Source organism: Metopolophium dirhodum, chromosome 9 (genome assembly GCF_019925205.1).
Source record: "Metopolophium dirhodum isolate CAU chromosome 9, ASM1992520v1, whole genome shotgun sequence".
NCBI classification, from domain to species: Eukaryota; Metazoa; Arthropoda; class Insecta; order Hemiptera; family Aphididae; genus Metopolophium; species Metopolophium dirhodum.
Window position 1 is genome coordinate 15,823,145 of NC_083568.1, and position 15,417 is coordinate 15,838,561.

General features: G+C 27.7%; 1 protein-coding gene across 1 annotated transcript in view; it reads right to left on the reverse strand.

Annotated features, from left to right (window-relative positions):
- Positions 1-13,540, reverse strand: part of LOC132951619 (ionotropic receptor 25a) — a 16,714-nt gene extending 3,174 nt beyond the window's left edge. Inside the window, exons 1-10 of the mRNA XM_061023432.1 lie at positions 13,470-13,540; positions 7,367-7,486; positions 6,701-6,910; positions 6,479-6,642; positions 6,127-6,402; positions 5,053-5,253; positions 4,791-4,964; positions 4,604-4,703; positions 1,723-1,897; positions 71-254 (exon numbers count right to left, since the gene is read on the reverse strand). Coding sequence (XP_060879415.1) covers positions 71-254; positions 1,723-1,897; positions 4,604-4,703; positions 4,791-4,964; positions 5,053-5,253; positions 6,127-6,402; positions 6,479-6,642; positions 6,701-6,910; positions 7,367-7,486; positions 13,470-13,536 — 1,671 coding nt within the window. The 5' untranslated portion in view covers positions 13,537-13,540. The remainder of the gene's footprint in view (positions 1-70; positions 255-1,722; positions 1,898-4,603; positions 4,704-4,790; positions 4,965-5,052; positions 5,254-6,126; positions 6,403-6,478; positions 6,643-6,700; positions 6,911-7,366; positions 7,487-13,469) is intronic.
- Between the last annotated feature and the right edge of the window lie 1,877 nt (positions 13,541-15,417).

Sequence of the window (15,417 nt, forward strand, 5' to 3'; positions counted from 1 at the left end):
TTAATTACAGTGTACGCGTATACACGCATGATGGGTATAAAATCGAGAAACATATTATTATATAGCTCACTTGCATCCTTTCCACCGTCAGAAATGCAGCCAAATTTGCGGTGAACGTGGCCAACATGAGGACTACGAAAACCCAATACGCGGCCACCAAGACGCGGCCGCTAATCGCCTTTGGAGTTTCTCCTCCTCCTTGCGGCGTAAATGACGTCAAGGCGAACCAAAAGCTCTCGACGAGTGTGAAATGTCTACGCACAGTGTATTTTGAATAAAGACGCTTATAGTGTGAGATACTGAGATGTAGTGCGTGTACGTAATCGCAATCATTACCTATGTGGCTATAATATTATATATAGGTAGGTATATTCAAGGCCGTATCCAGAAATTTTTTTTTTGGGGGGGGGTCCAAAACATGTACAGTAAAACCTCCCTATAACGGACCCTCTATTAAACGGAATCCTCTTTATAACGGAAAATGTCAATAGTCCCGGTTCAAATAATATATGAAATTAACCTCTCTAAGACGGAACCTCTACAAAACGGAAACGGACAATTTTCGTGATCCAAATAGTAAAAATAATCTCTATTAAACGGAAAATAAAATTATTTAAAGATAAATTACAATTATGTAGATACATATATACTATGTACATACATATATATTTGGTGACTAGATAATCTTAACTTTATTATTACCTGAAATATCAGTCGACAGTATCGCTTCACGATTGTCATATTGAATTGTTTATTACCTTCTAACGAATATTTATAGTACAATGTATAGCAAAGATTAGATAGAGCCAAAAATAAAAGATTTTAAAACCGCAATCTCATATTTAGAAGATTTACAAAAGTTTTCAGCCATGATATCTAATTCAAATCTGTTAGAACTTACCACAAAAGCTCGAGAATGTGCCGAACATGCTGCTCTTAAACACAAAAAGCAATCAAATATTAAAAATTATTTTTCTTAATTAAAAAAGAGTACAAATATCGAATTGTGTAAAATGTTTTTTTTAGTTCTTAGTTTTATTTTTTAAGTATGTATTTAATACATTTATTTATTACACATTTATTATTATTTTTATCACATTTAAATACAATTTTACCTAAAATATATATTTTTTAACAGATACATACATAAATACATACATAATACTTCTTGAAACTTCATTTTTTTTTTTTTTTACATACCTCTCTATTACGGAAAACTCTTTATAACGGAAAAATTGTTGGTCCCAAGCGATTCCGTTATAGAGAGGTTTTACTGTATATTGTAATTTAATTTAATTTAGTTTTTGATATTTGGTTAAAAATAAGATATTGAACATCTGGACACCCCCTCAGATACGGGCTTGGCCCTTGTGTATATTATATACTGACGTTTGCCTTTTGTAGTTTTGTCTGTATATCCTAATATATTGAGGGGAGATATTTGTTTTTGACAGCTGCCTTTTAAGTTTTAGTAAACACTCATATTTTTGATTTTCCAAAAAAAAAAACGTTCAATTGATTATAATTACCTAAATATAATAAGATAACTTTTTTCGCTAAAAAACAAACATATTAACTTATATATTATTATTATGATGTGATTTCTGTAAAATTAATCACTGTGTACATCGTAGTATAGTTATATGTACCTGATAGATAATAATATAGTATAATACCTATATAACCAGTAACCACATAGGTATCTATACTTAGTACATATACCTGAATTGTTCGTATTTTGTTTTGTTGTTCTGTGCACTGTAAGGCGAATATTTGTCCAGTATCCAGATCATGACCGCAGTCATGGCCAGAGCAGCTACGATACTAAGCCAAACTTCGGGTTTTAGTACGGTCATAAACTTGAACAGTGAAGTTTTTCTGGACGGTTTCCTGATCACTGAAATGACACGTGGTTACGGTGAGCGACGAAGACTGTTATTTTGGAAGTACTTGTACGTAAGTGTAGACGTGTAGTGTGCAAATGTGCAATGTTTGTATAGACTATAATGGTAGGCATATTACAGAGACGGGACTATATAATATATGGCCGAGATACACTTAAGTAACAACAAGTATTATAACAACATGACGAGTAGGTAGTAGGTCCACAAATATTATGTTTATTTAAATCGTGAGATCTGCCTAAAATAAACAGTTAGATTGGGAGCCTGCAGTATTTACATTATAATATATAAGTGGAATAATGAAATGAGTTACCTATTTTACTTACTGATGAGTGATGGCATTAGGTTATATTTTTTGTTGAAAAGGTTTTCATTGTTTTGATAAAAGTGGACTCTGCAGGTATGATAAGTAATAAGTAATATAATAATTTATCGTTATATTCCCACTAACCCGTGTTATACAATTTGGCAGGCGACACTAAAATAGTTTGGCGGTAACAGCATAATAATATATAGTATATACTATAAAATAGACACAAAGAAAGATAAAAGTGCAAGAAGAAAAGTTGTTTTTCTTGTTTCCGTGACCCTTAAGTCACTTTACAGTTCGTGAATGTATATAATATATAGCAATGTATGTATGTATGTATGTATGTATGTATGTATGTATGTATGTATGTATGTATATAAGTATGTATGTATGTATGTATATGTGTTTTTTTCTATTCGATAACGACACATCGTGGATCAACATATAATTAGTTTTTAAAAACGTTAGGGTTTTTATTTAATTTGTCTCTTGTTCCGGTAGAATAATCTTGAAAAAACACGAAAAACTTAGTTTATAGTGTACATAATAACCGCATATGCGTACGTATCGTTAATGTAATTATATTGTGTATTATTTGTGGGTATTTAATATTTTATTTTCTACGATAATTCAATACCATCAACCGAAAAATAACGATCACACGGCGTTGTGGCTAGGCAACTGGTAGGTACTAATTTTACGTTTGAATTTAAAGGGAATTAAAATTAAAAACTACATCGAAATCATGAATTAGGTACTTGAGAAATGGACAGGCAATAGTGCCCTGCGTAGGTACTACAACATATTATATATTTATATCAGGGCTATTGAGTGAACTCTAATTGATATTAAAAACAGTGTCGTAGATACGATTTTTACCTGAGACTTTAAGAGCCAAGAGGGATTTTTATTTTATAGTTAAAAATAATTTAAAATGTATATTTATGTTTAAAACTTTAAAATTAATTGATAATATTATTACTCGTAAATCGTAGTACATACTATAGTCTATTACTTAGGTTTTAATAAAAAATAAAATAAAATATTGATTATCAATTTAGTTTGTTAATTTTATAAAATAATAGTTTTTTATTTGATAGTTGATTAAAAACTTCTTCTAGGGACTTATTGTCATCTGATTGCTACGTAATCTTTAGCAATAGAATCTGGGAATAGAAAGTTTATTTTTGGTTTTCATCCATACACAATAAGTACTTTAAAATTGAGTTATCAGACTTTTTTCAACTTTCAGAAAAATAAAATCCTAATATCGATATGCTGTAACCATTGTCTTGCTGTCAACCGAAGAACTTGTGTTATAAAGTGTTATAAAAAAATAAATAATTCCTACGGTTCTCATTGCTAAGATAATTGATTTTGAGTCAATATTTCAATATTCGATACCTAGCATAATATCTTTAAGAATTTACTTTTAAAATACGTTTTGTTAAACCAATATTTATTTTGAATAAATTAAAAACAAGAAAAATGTATATCAATTAAAGTAAATTATACGTTCGTTTTTCTCAGTAATTTCCTTTAGCGCAAACATTTTTTTAAAGAATGTTTAAGAAATAAAATGAAGAAATGTAAACAAGTGCAGTTTTTTTAACCGCCCCCTTGCGCGGAATCGTTTTTCGAATGCGATGATTTATTATTACTTTTAAATTTAATATCTCAACTGAAATATGTTACCCAGTAGCCTGCCCAGTTCTTGTAGAGCTGGGTAAATATAATTTTGAGACATCGAAAGTAAACTGTTGATACCAATGACACACACAAAAAAAAAATGTTAACATTGTTATTTTACATTTATATTTGGTGTCTTAGAATATTGCGCACTCGTAGGCATTTTGTGAAAAATATGAAGATCAAAATAAGTGCCTCTAATAAACTAATTTTTTTAGTCTCAGAGCGGAGGGATAAATTAATTGATTGAAATGATGTGTGTTTTTTAAAATTAATTTTTGTTTTTCTCGACTGTCACCAGTCACCATCTTTTGGAGTAGTAATAACGCTTCAAAAAATGCACAGTATTTTTAAAAATAATTGGGAAAAACAACAAAACAATTAAAGAATAACGCAATTTTTTAACCAAAAAAAGAGTTCGACAAAATCGATTTTGTTGTTTTGTTTTAAGTCAAAAATAAATAATTGCAGGTATACTTAAATTTTTTACCAAATATTTATTTTAACATTTAGGTCTCTGCTAAGAATTGTATTTTTTGTATCGCATACAATTATTTATTATCGAGTTCAAATATTTTTAACATATTCATTACAGTGGCCTACCCATTTATGAGGTAAATTTTACACCTACCATACCTCAGGGTAACTTTCCCGTTTTTTAAATTACAAATCGATTAATGCGTTAATATATTTCCATCACCTATCGATATTCCCGTTTGTTCAAAGTACGGGGCAATGAAATCTATAACTTCTTCCCGTTCCGATGTCATGGTGAGTGCAGCTATCACAATATCTAGTTCCTGCAACCACACAGTAATATATTATGAAAGCTTGAAAGTCAATAATTACGTAGGTACCTAGATATGTTCTACTCATTGTTCACTCACTCCTTCCACAAGTCCACCGATGAGTCCGTTCCACTGATTCGTCACTGGGTCGAGTGAACCAAATTTGTCTTTAACGACTAGTTCGTATTTGAAATTCATTTCTTTTGATAGTTTTTCGATTAGATCAATACAATAACCTTTCCACACGTCTTCCATGAACGTCCAAGGAATAGACTTGGGGTACAAAAACAGAGCTCGTCAGACTTACGATTACAACAATAATATCATGATATGCTGAACCACTAATAAAATGTGAGCTGACCTTTGCGGTCCCAATTCTGAAAAATCGGCGGCCACTGACTACTGTCGAAGCATCGTATTTCATTTCTAAACCTCCATTTATGGTCCACGTACCCAATTGGTTAGGTACGCCATCCGAACTGACTTTGAGTATCATTGCTTGTTCGTTGTACGTCATCAGGTTGGTATCGATGTCGTATTGAAATTCATTTTTATTTTCGTACTAAACATTGGATATAAATAACACAATGTATACATATACTTAAACATAATATTATATAAAATATATATTAAAAATCGTTATTCTATGAATATTATAATAATTAATAGATATATTAAAAGTAATAATTATGAATTTTAACATAGGTAATATTACATGGGTTATAACCAGTGTTGGGAATAGATAACTAAAAAATTGTCTAGATAAGATAAGATAATTTTAACAAAATATTATCTAGATAAAAATAAAGATGACATAAATGTAATTCATCTAGATAAAGATAAATACAACAATACATTTATCTATATAAATATCTAGATAAATATCATTTTTTTACACTTATTTTTATTGTTTTTTAGTATTTTTGTAATATTAGATTTATATCAATATAATGACATAATATTTCTTATAACAACGAATTAAGCCTTTGAAATACAGTTCTACGAAGTTAATTTTAATTTTTTTTTTAAATGGATGGGGAAATAAACCTATAACTAATTAATTTTAATATGCTTATTATGGCTAGTAGAGAACGATGTATAGTGCAAGCCGCATGCAGGTTCTCGTATTATCGTAATATTGTCGTTGGCAATAATAACAAGAAATATATTCTTCTAATTTTATAAATAATTTATATTATATTAGAATTTTAGTAACATTGGTTTTATAATTTTGTAGAGGCACTATATACTATTTATCTAGATAAACCCATTTTTTATCTAAGCTAAACATTAGATAAATCGTAACATAATTATCTAGATACTTTAAAAGATAATTTATTTCAAAAAATCTTATCTAGATAATTCACAACACTAGTTATAACGTTAAGTTACAACATAACGTAGGTTATAACATATTTTAAGTTTATAGGTATACCGAGTTGAGTAAATTTTCGATTTCTTTTCGTTTTTCTAACACTAAAACATCAGAAATCAAGTCGCAACTAAGTTTTGGACGATCTCGTGATACACGGTTAAGAAAGTAGAAAATGAAGTTAAATAATGTTGTAGCACGCGTCATTTTATTTGTATATCCATTTTCCCAAGACGTGAACTTCATGAGCGTTACTGCCGATTCAAGTTTTAGTTTTGTCGTATCGTTTGTAACTATTATCCATGATTCATCCAATTTTATTAATTTCTCTTGATTTATCTGATATAAAAAAAAATTATTTTTTATATTATAGGTACACAAGTACACGACTATGCATATTGATTGTTGCACTAACTGTCTGCACATATTGATCCAAATTATTTCCTATTAAAGCTACGTGTCTAATACCAATTTTCGTATTCTTAAGTTGATCAATTTCATTCGGTGTTAAACGGCTTAAGACAATAGCTCTTAAAGATGATTTTCCCGAAGTCAAATAGGTAACGGCTTGATCTGCGTCTAAGTACATGAATTGTATTAAATATTATAGAAAATCTATTAAAAATAAAATATTTACCTTCTTGGTTAGTGAGTACGAATGTAATTTCTTTGGTAATATTCAACCATGTGACATACGATTCAATTAATTGGATTGCCGGTTGAATGTAAGAAAAGTCAGTTCGAAAATAGGCCATGGAATTAGCTTTACTTATTTTCCAGCATGGTATACACGAGGGAATAAGGAGATCAATGGTGGCTAATGTGTTATTCGACGCAACACTGCAAACTGTTTAGAATACAAAAACTTTCATCAATATTGATATCTTAAATAAATTACTGTTTGTAATTTAATTTAGGTATATATACTAATAGTATCAGTTCCATAGCTTTCCAGGACAATAGATGTAGGAACTTGGATCTTGAAAACTCTAGTATCTAATTCTGTAGGTACAATATATAATATATCTAGGTACATTTACTTATTATACTGCTATACACTTAGTAAACATTTATCGCTTTGTATACTGTGTCGCAGTATAAAATACGATATTTAGTTAATTTGAAATTCTCCCCTTTGAAAATTAAATTCTAGATACGTACCTACCATTTAATTGAATAACGGTAAATCGTTATTACAATACTTAATTATAACGAAAATAATGTTTCAGGGGTCTGCGTATTTATCAATTAGTATTTTCCAATTTGACATTATTAATACAATAAGGACGAAGGCTATACATACATTTATTAGTTATATTGTTCGACGGATCGTTTAAAATAGGTTCGATCGATACGTTGTAGTTTGTCAATATGGATTTCAGTTGAACGAAGTTCGTGTCATCTTCACTTTGTGTTAATACACCTGTAAAATATAATATTACAAAATATGGAAACTTGGAATTAGTAAAGGTTCTGTTATTATAATTAAATGTTGTTTACATTGGCTTATAAAATTTTCACAGTTTTCTGTTGAAAATATTCTATGTAAAAATATTATATTTCATTTTTTTTTAAAACCCAACTTATTAAAAATTTAACTATAAAAGTATAATTCCAACAGATGCAAATGCATATATATTATATAGCCATGTGTATAGGTACTTACATACCTGCACAGTGTATTTATTGCTAAAATTGATTTAATATAATTTTGAGTTGAAATTTGTTAATTATTGTAGGTAAGTATACTATTACTGTTTTTTTCGATTCTGAGCGAAAAATTAATTGATTTTACAATTTTCTGTTTTTTTTGTGATGTAACTATGTATAAGTAGTCGAAATAATGCTTCGACTTTCAACCTCAATATATTTTCTGAGAGAGAAAACTGGGAGAACTGAATCTAATTGGTACTTTAAAAAGGTCAAAATAGAAAAATAACAGGAATTTTCGAAAGCGCCGAGTAAAACAAAAAAATTAAGGAAAAATGAGAATTTGTACGCAAAACTAGTTTTTGACAAAATCGATTTAGCTTTTTTGGTGTGACTAAATAATAAACAACATTTTAAGTTGTCACCATAGTTTATATTATCATTTTATATACACCATTACATTTTCAAAATATTTTGACTAGTTTTGAGCTATTTATAGACATTTTCAATTTTTTAAAGTTTTTTTTTCTATAAATGTCAATACAATTTTTTTGGTTGGGTTAAAAAGTATAATACAAGGTTCCTCAAAAGTTGTTATTTTAACAATTTAAAAATATTAAAGATACATAGGCAAGATTTTGTATTAACATTTAAAGTTTAAAATTTTACAACATTTGTCAAAATCTAGGAAATTTGAAAGTTATTTTAAAGTTACAAATTCATAAAATTTTCAGTTTTTATAGCTAAGGATTAAAAATTTAAAACAAGTTATTTAATGAGTAGTTTATACTGTCACTAAAAAATTTAAAAACACGGTTTTTTTATTGCTATTTTAAGTTTAAAATTGGACGAAATTACATATTTAAACGATGAATAGCGATTTTTACTATATTGTCGTAATTTAAAAATATTATTATATTATAGGCTAATTTGCAGACCATCTCCGCTCAGAATCGTTTTTCGATTTGATATTGTATCATTGAATTCAAATTTAACATCATACATTACGTTGACCTACTTTTGACCTACTGTACAGCTCTACAGAGCGGTATGCATTTTTTTTTTGTTATTAATTATTTTATTCACATATCGTTTTATAATACCATATACTATGTATACCTAATATTATTATTGTTGTAAGCTAATAAGTAATAACCTTAGTTGTTGATGTTGTATCAAAAATAAAAATAAAATAATACAATACTATACACACGTCATAATGCTTGCTTATTAAAGTTTTTATTCTGTACAAAAGCCACCTGTTATAGGTACTGGTATTTAAATTTTGAATACCGTAGAGTGTTACAACTTACAGATTTCATTTTTCGTATACGTACGCAAACATAATATGATAATAGTGACGCATATCTGCATAAGTCCGCATACCCCGTTAGTATTAATATTTAACTAACCGTAACTACAAGTGGATCGATAACAAACAAATAACTGTAGACAAGTATATATAGCGTCTATAGACTTGAAGAAATTCGTTTAACGAAATATTTATGTAGTGCCTATCTACCTATATAAGTTAGCTATAGGTGCAATATTAAAGAAAAGTGTATATACTATATATCTACTTTTAGTTACCGCGCTTAATAAATTGGCGTTGTATTATATGCCTATAGCGTTTTAATAATAATTTTTTTGTTCATTAAAGGTACATTTTTTTTTAATCTTATAATTATCAATGGCGTTGCCGGAACTTTAAACCTAACCGAAACAGCCTGCGGCCAATAATTTTTACAAGGGCCTGTCGTTTTTAATATTTTCTAACTCGTGGGGCAATGGATAGTTACGCCCTCAACTAAAAAGTATAAGAAGTTGTATTCGACATAACTAACCCATGATTATATTAAAATAGGAAATTTGTTAATGGAGTACCTAATTAAAATCGTGATTAATATACAAATCATTTTTATATATTTTATATTATATAAGCTATACGTATTATTATTTTTGGACATGACTAAAATATATGTTTTTTTTATAACGAAGTAATGTTCAGAGTAGACTAACTATACAAGGACTAATCATAAGCAAGGCTGAATATATTTTAGACTTTGCTTAGTGATAAGAATACAATATATATACCATATATAGCTATAAAAAACTTAAAATTATTTTCAAAAATGATATCACGTTTATTGCTTACAAAAATTCTAAAATAAAATAGGATTGCTCAAAATATTCTGTCCTGACCCCGAGATAACTATCTTTATAATATTGCAATATATTTTGTTCAAAGCGGGTGTACCGTAAATTTGACCGATTTTTTGCAGTTTCCATTAGTTTATTGAACTTTTTCAATTACTATTGAGAAATTCCTGCTAGAATGATCTCTTTAAAGTACCACATGTGTTCTATTTCAAATCTAAAAGTGCGTTTATATGAAACTTTTAGTCTTTTAGAGTTGTTCTCATCTATTCTAAAAAGTGATTATCTACAGAAGAAATTCATATCATTATTATCATTGTATAACTAATAGAATACAGAAACATTTTAGTAGGTATTTATGATTTTATTTTAGGGATAAAAACGTGGGTTCATTTTCATATCGGCATAATATATTTTATAAACGAAAACTGAATTATTACCTAATGCATATGATGGTTCGAGGGACTTGTCTTGAAGTAGGTACATGAAAAAACAAAAATGATAAAAAACTGAATAAAAATAAACTTGAAAGAAAATACAATTTTCCTAAGTTGTTTTATAATAGGTATAGAAAAAGTGGTGTGTGTAAAATGTGTTCAGTAAGTTTTTGTGAACATTTCAAAACATTTGGTGTGATTTCTAGTGAGCAGTATAAGCATTTTGTATGAATCTATTTTTTACAGATACAATTTATGAAGCTTAAAAATCTGTGTAATTTATCAAAATTGTATATAAATTGTACAACGGCTGTTGTGTACTGCTGGTGGTGTGCCAAAGTGACCCTTTAGGCTTCAACTGCGGACATTTACTTGTTGTCTAAATAATTTATTTTTCAATGTACTTTATTGTTGTGGTTTGAGTTACAGTGTCAAAAGAAAATCGATGGTGCTGTAAAGGAGAATGTTATTTTATTGTGAATGAAGTCGATATGTATATGGTTTTAATTTTGACATGGGTAGTATAACAAAAACAAACAGGTAAGGCAGACAAAAGGTAGTAACGTAATACAGGTTGGTATTTTTTTTCGACTATAATGTATGATGGAGGTAATATTTTTACATTGTGATGTCAGAGTCATAATATTATAATTTTGGGAAGAAATGAGTTTCTTTATGGACCTTAGTTATCTTCAACAAATCTATAACCATATTCAAGAGTTCATGATTATTTTTAACTATAATACATTCATATATCTTAAAATCAATAAATACTATCCACTCGCGTGCCTACATATAGGTATATATAATAATAAAGTATGAACTTTGGTCTATTAAGGTAAATGAAAATTCACGTGCAAATAATGTATTCGTTAGTTAACATAATATGGACAACAATAAATATGACAAACAACAAAGAGAAAAATAATATGTAGTTTTATATTGTTGCAATTAAACATAAACATATTTTATTACATAATATACTACCTATACATTTTTTATTATATATTGATTGATTGATTGGTCGTGTACAAACAATAAACAGATGGTAACCGACTCCCGAGACTGTAGTTTAATTGATGTGTGTGTTTTTGGGGAGGGTGCGGTTTTAAAATCCACTTATATATGTAAGTGTGTGTACTCGATAATGGAAACATATAATATTATAATAAATGGACTAGTTTTCTATTTGCTAAATTACAATTAAATTATACTGTTATCAAATAAAACGACTAACTATATTAATACAATAATTTCAAGTTTATTTTGATGAAAATAGGTACACTTATATGCACCTGACACATAATATTATCATCTAATTAAAAATATGAAACAAATTTGGATGGTTTAAGTATTTGTATAGTTTTAAAGTTTAAGCACTTATAATAAAACTGTTTATATATATATATATTAATGTTTTATAATGCTTTTATTGAAACATAACATCTTGTCAGTTTAAAATAATTTGAGTTTTAGGATTATTAAATTACTGCAGGTAGGTAGTTAAAATAACATAAACTATATACAGCCAGCCCTTTTATTAACGAATCCGGTCATAGAAGTTAATAAATATTTTACCTACTATCAAAAGAAAAGTTCCAAGTGCTCCCTGCTTGCAGGAGTATCACCTCGTCACCCATTTCAATTAAACCCTTAACAGATGGATCTTAATATACACATGGTAAATGCTTTATTTTGTTAGGTATGTATATAAAATAATATAGTTATGAATAGGCACTAAATTATTAAATTGTTATAGAATTGTATGTACGTTTGTGCTAATTTTTATTAAATTCTGAGCAGAGCAATGAATGTATTGGTTTTTCAACTATGGGATTTTTATTGTTTTTTTTTTTGTGTCTAAATGACATTTTTTATAGGTAGGTAGAAGAATGAATGGTTTGATCTTTGACTTCAATGATTGGTTTCTAGTAGCAAATTGGATCTAGTTGGTATTTTGAGGGTCAAAAGCAAAAAAAAAAAAATTCTCGTTTCTTTCTTTATTATCGGCAATATTTCCGCAACACCAATTTTTGACAAAATTGATTTCGTAATTTTGTTGTAATTCAACAAATACGAACCAAGTCAAGAAGATACTCGACATTTTTATCAAATATTTATAATAGCATTTTCTAGACCATGGTATAATTTTCAAAATATTTAGGCATTTTTAGAGCTGTCCCTATGCCACCTGTATTATAGAAATTTGAATTTTCAACTTTTTTATTATCATTTTTTTCTATAAATAATTCTCTACAGTTGCTGGGCCAAAAAGTTTGACTATTTAATACTAGGGGACAGGGGTTCTTCATACGTTTTTCTCTATGCACAATATTTATTTCTCTTCGTGGAAATTTCAAGTTTCAATTATTACAAAATTGGATATCCAAACAGAAATTCACAATTTCAGTTATTTTACTGTAATTAAAAAAATGTCAATTGCAGGGACTTGATCATTTTTGCTATTATCGTTTTTTATTATTTATTATTTGCTACACACCATGAAATGTTCAAAATATTTAGATACATTTAAAGGTAAAATATTAAAATACAAGTTAAGGAAACTTAATGTAGGTAGTTGTTAATAGATATAAATTATAAATTATAAATTTGTTGTATATGACTTACAAGTTACAAACGTATATACGACTTAGCTAATTTTACGTACGGAATAATCCATTTTACTCTGATTTTTTAAAATTAAAATGTGTTGACTTGTTATACAATTTAAAGGTAAGATTTTATTTATACTTTTATTGATACTTTAATTAGGAAGCAAGTTACGAGCATCATAAAACTTTTACATTTTTTGCACTAGCTTCAAAATTAAAATATCAATAGAAGTTCTCGAGATTCCGTAGATAACAGAGATTTTACTTATAAACTTTACTACAGGCCAATTCAGTCTAGTTTTAAAAATAACAGATTAAAATGGATTAGGTACTGTGAACTTAAAATTTGCCATATTGTACATGGTGTAGCGACTTCTAAAGTAATTGTTTATAAATTCGCTGACATTTTCAAGGCAATATCAGAAAGAATTAAGATTAGGTAAGCACAAAAAGATTATTTTTCATATAATATGTATATTTTATATTCTTATCTTAAATAAAACAAAACAATATAATGCAAATTAAACTGTATTTGTAAATATTACCTTACCGATTTTGTAAATTTCTCCATTTGTATAAACTGTTAACCACAATACAAAAATATATATTCTTGTCATAAACATTGCGTCTCTACTAACGAACGGCAACTAAGTATCAAAACTAGGAGATTTTGACCCATGGTTCGTATGTTTTTTTGCCAATTAAATGTAATTGGACGGAAAAAATATTTCAATAACGTCATAGTACCATTTAATTCTTTCCATACAATTGAGAGTTCTGCATTATTAAATAGATTCATGTTTGATTTGTGCCATAAGAAGGGGGTGTTTCGATTGAAAATACTTCAAAAAGCATGTGTAATTTTTATATAATATTTGAGTACAAATTTAAAATAACAATAAATCAATAAAATATGTAACATACTTTAAATATCGGCAGATACATTAATATTACCAATATATATTGCGTGATTCTTTCAACAAAAAAACACTTATTATTCTGAAAAGGATTAGCGTTTTTGAAAATGATTATTTTATTTACATAATTTGAATAATTTAATTCATTCCAAAGCGACATTTTTGATTTGTAATGATAATTATATTTTCACCATTTGTTATCGTTGTAATTTTTACTTTTTCGAATGAAAGTATACATTTTAATCCCTAAGTATAATACTTTTTTGAAAATTACACAATCAATACATAACAATTACATTTTGAACGAGTTGTTATAACTTATAAATTATAATAGTATTTACAATTTAGATGGGCACTACACGGACTTACTTAGTAGACCATTTAATGGGTACCCCTTTGCCACTCCACTTTATTTATCAAAACTTTAAATATGTGCATATAAATTATAAATAATTAACTACTCGTTAAAAATTCAATTTTTATACATTAAAAAGCTCATAAAAATGGTCTGCGTATGAATATGAAATTAAGAATGAATACTGTCATTACAAAAAGTTAAAAAAATGATAACGATTAGAAGTTAGACGTAGTAGAAGTAGTGAGTGTCTTGAGTAAAAAAAAAATTTACCCTATAATATATTAAAATAATGCATTAAAGTTTAATTAAACTCACATTAATACAATCTTATTAAATGCTGTACCTACTGCATCGCATTAAGTGTCGTGCTATTGCTATAACCATACCGTAGATCTTTAATAATATTGTTATAATACTTAACATATGTTTTTATTTAACTTTTACACATTTGAAGCTACTACATTTTATATAATGTACTGAAATTATAATTTTATACCCAACAGGCGGCTCCAACGTGATTTTTGAAGTGGTGTCTGGTGGAATAATGTCACTCACACTTAACTGCAGTGACCTCAACGCATACTCAACGGGCGATGAAATGTCCATTTCCCAGAGTTCTATACCATTTTAGATAGGTACTTCAAATTATATATTTTTTTCACTTGAAACATTTATATCTACTTTTCATTTTCCACGTTCAGAGGGTGTCAAACGTACTCGATATTTTAAAAGTAATGGATTAATATACCTCGTCGTTAACTGCGTTAATGTAAACATTTTTAAATATCATAATTATTTGCTTTTTGATTTGTTAAGGACACGCTGATTTTCGATTTATGCTATACATTTTCTTCTACTTATATTTTCATTTTTACGAAACACTGTATTATATAATATATATATATTTTGATTTAATGATTAAGGTGAACAGCACATAATATTTTATAATATGTTAAATACAATTATTACGTATCATTAAAATATAAAAACATTTTTAAGTGGATTTAATATGATTTTACTTACCATGTATATTATATTATTATGCTTTATACCGACAAGTTAATGGATCTTTTATATTTTAAATCCTTTAGAATAAAGTAGTCGTGTATGGTACTATAATATTATGTTGTATGCCGTTCAGTGTATAAAAGGCTTAAATGATTCAACTGAATCAAATTAATATGGTTTATAATAGTTGGTATTGTTTTAAACGATCGTAACTC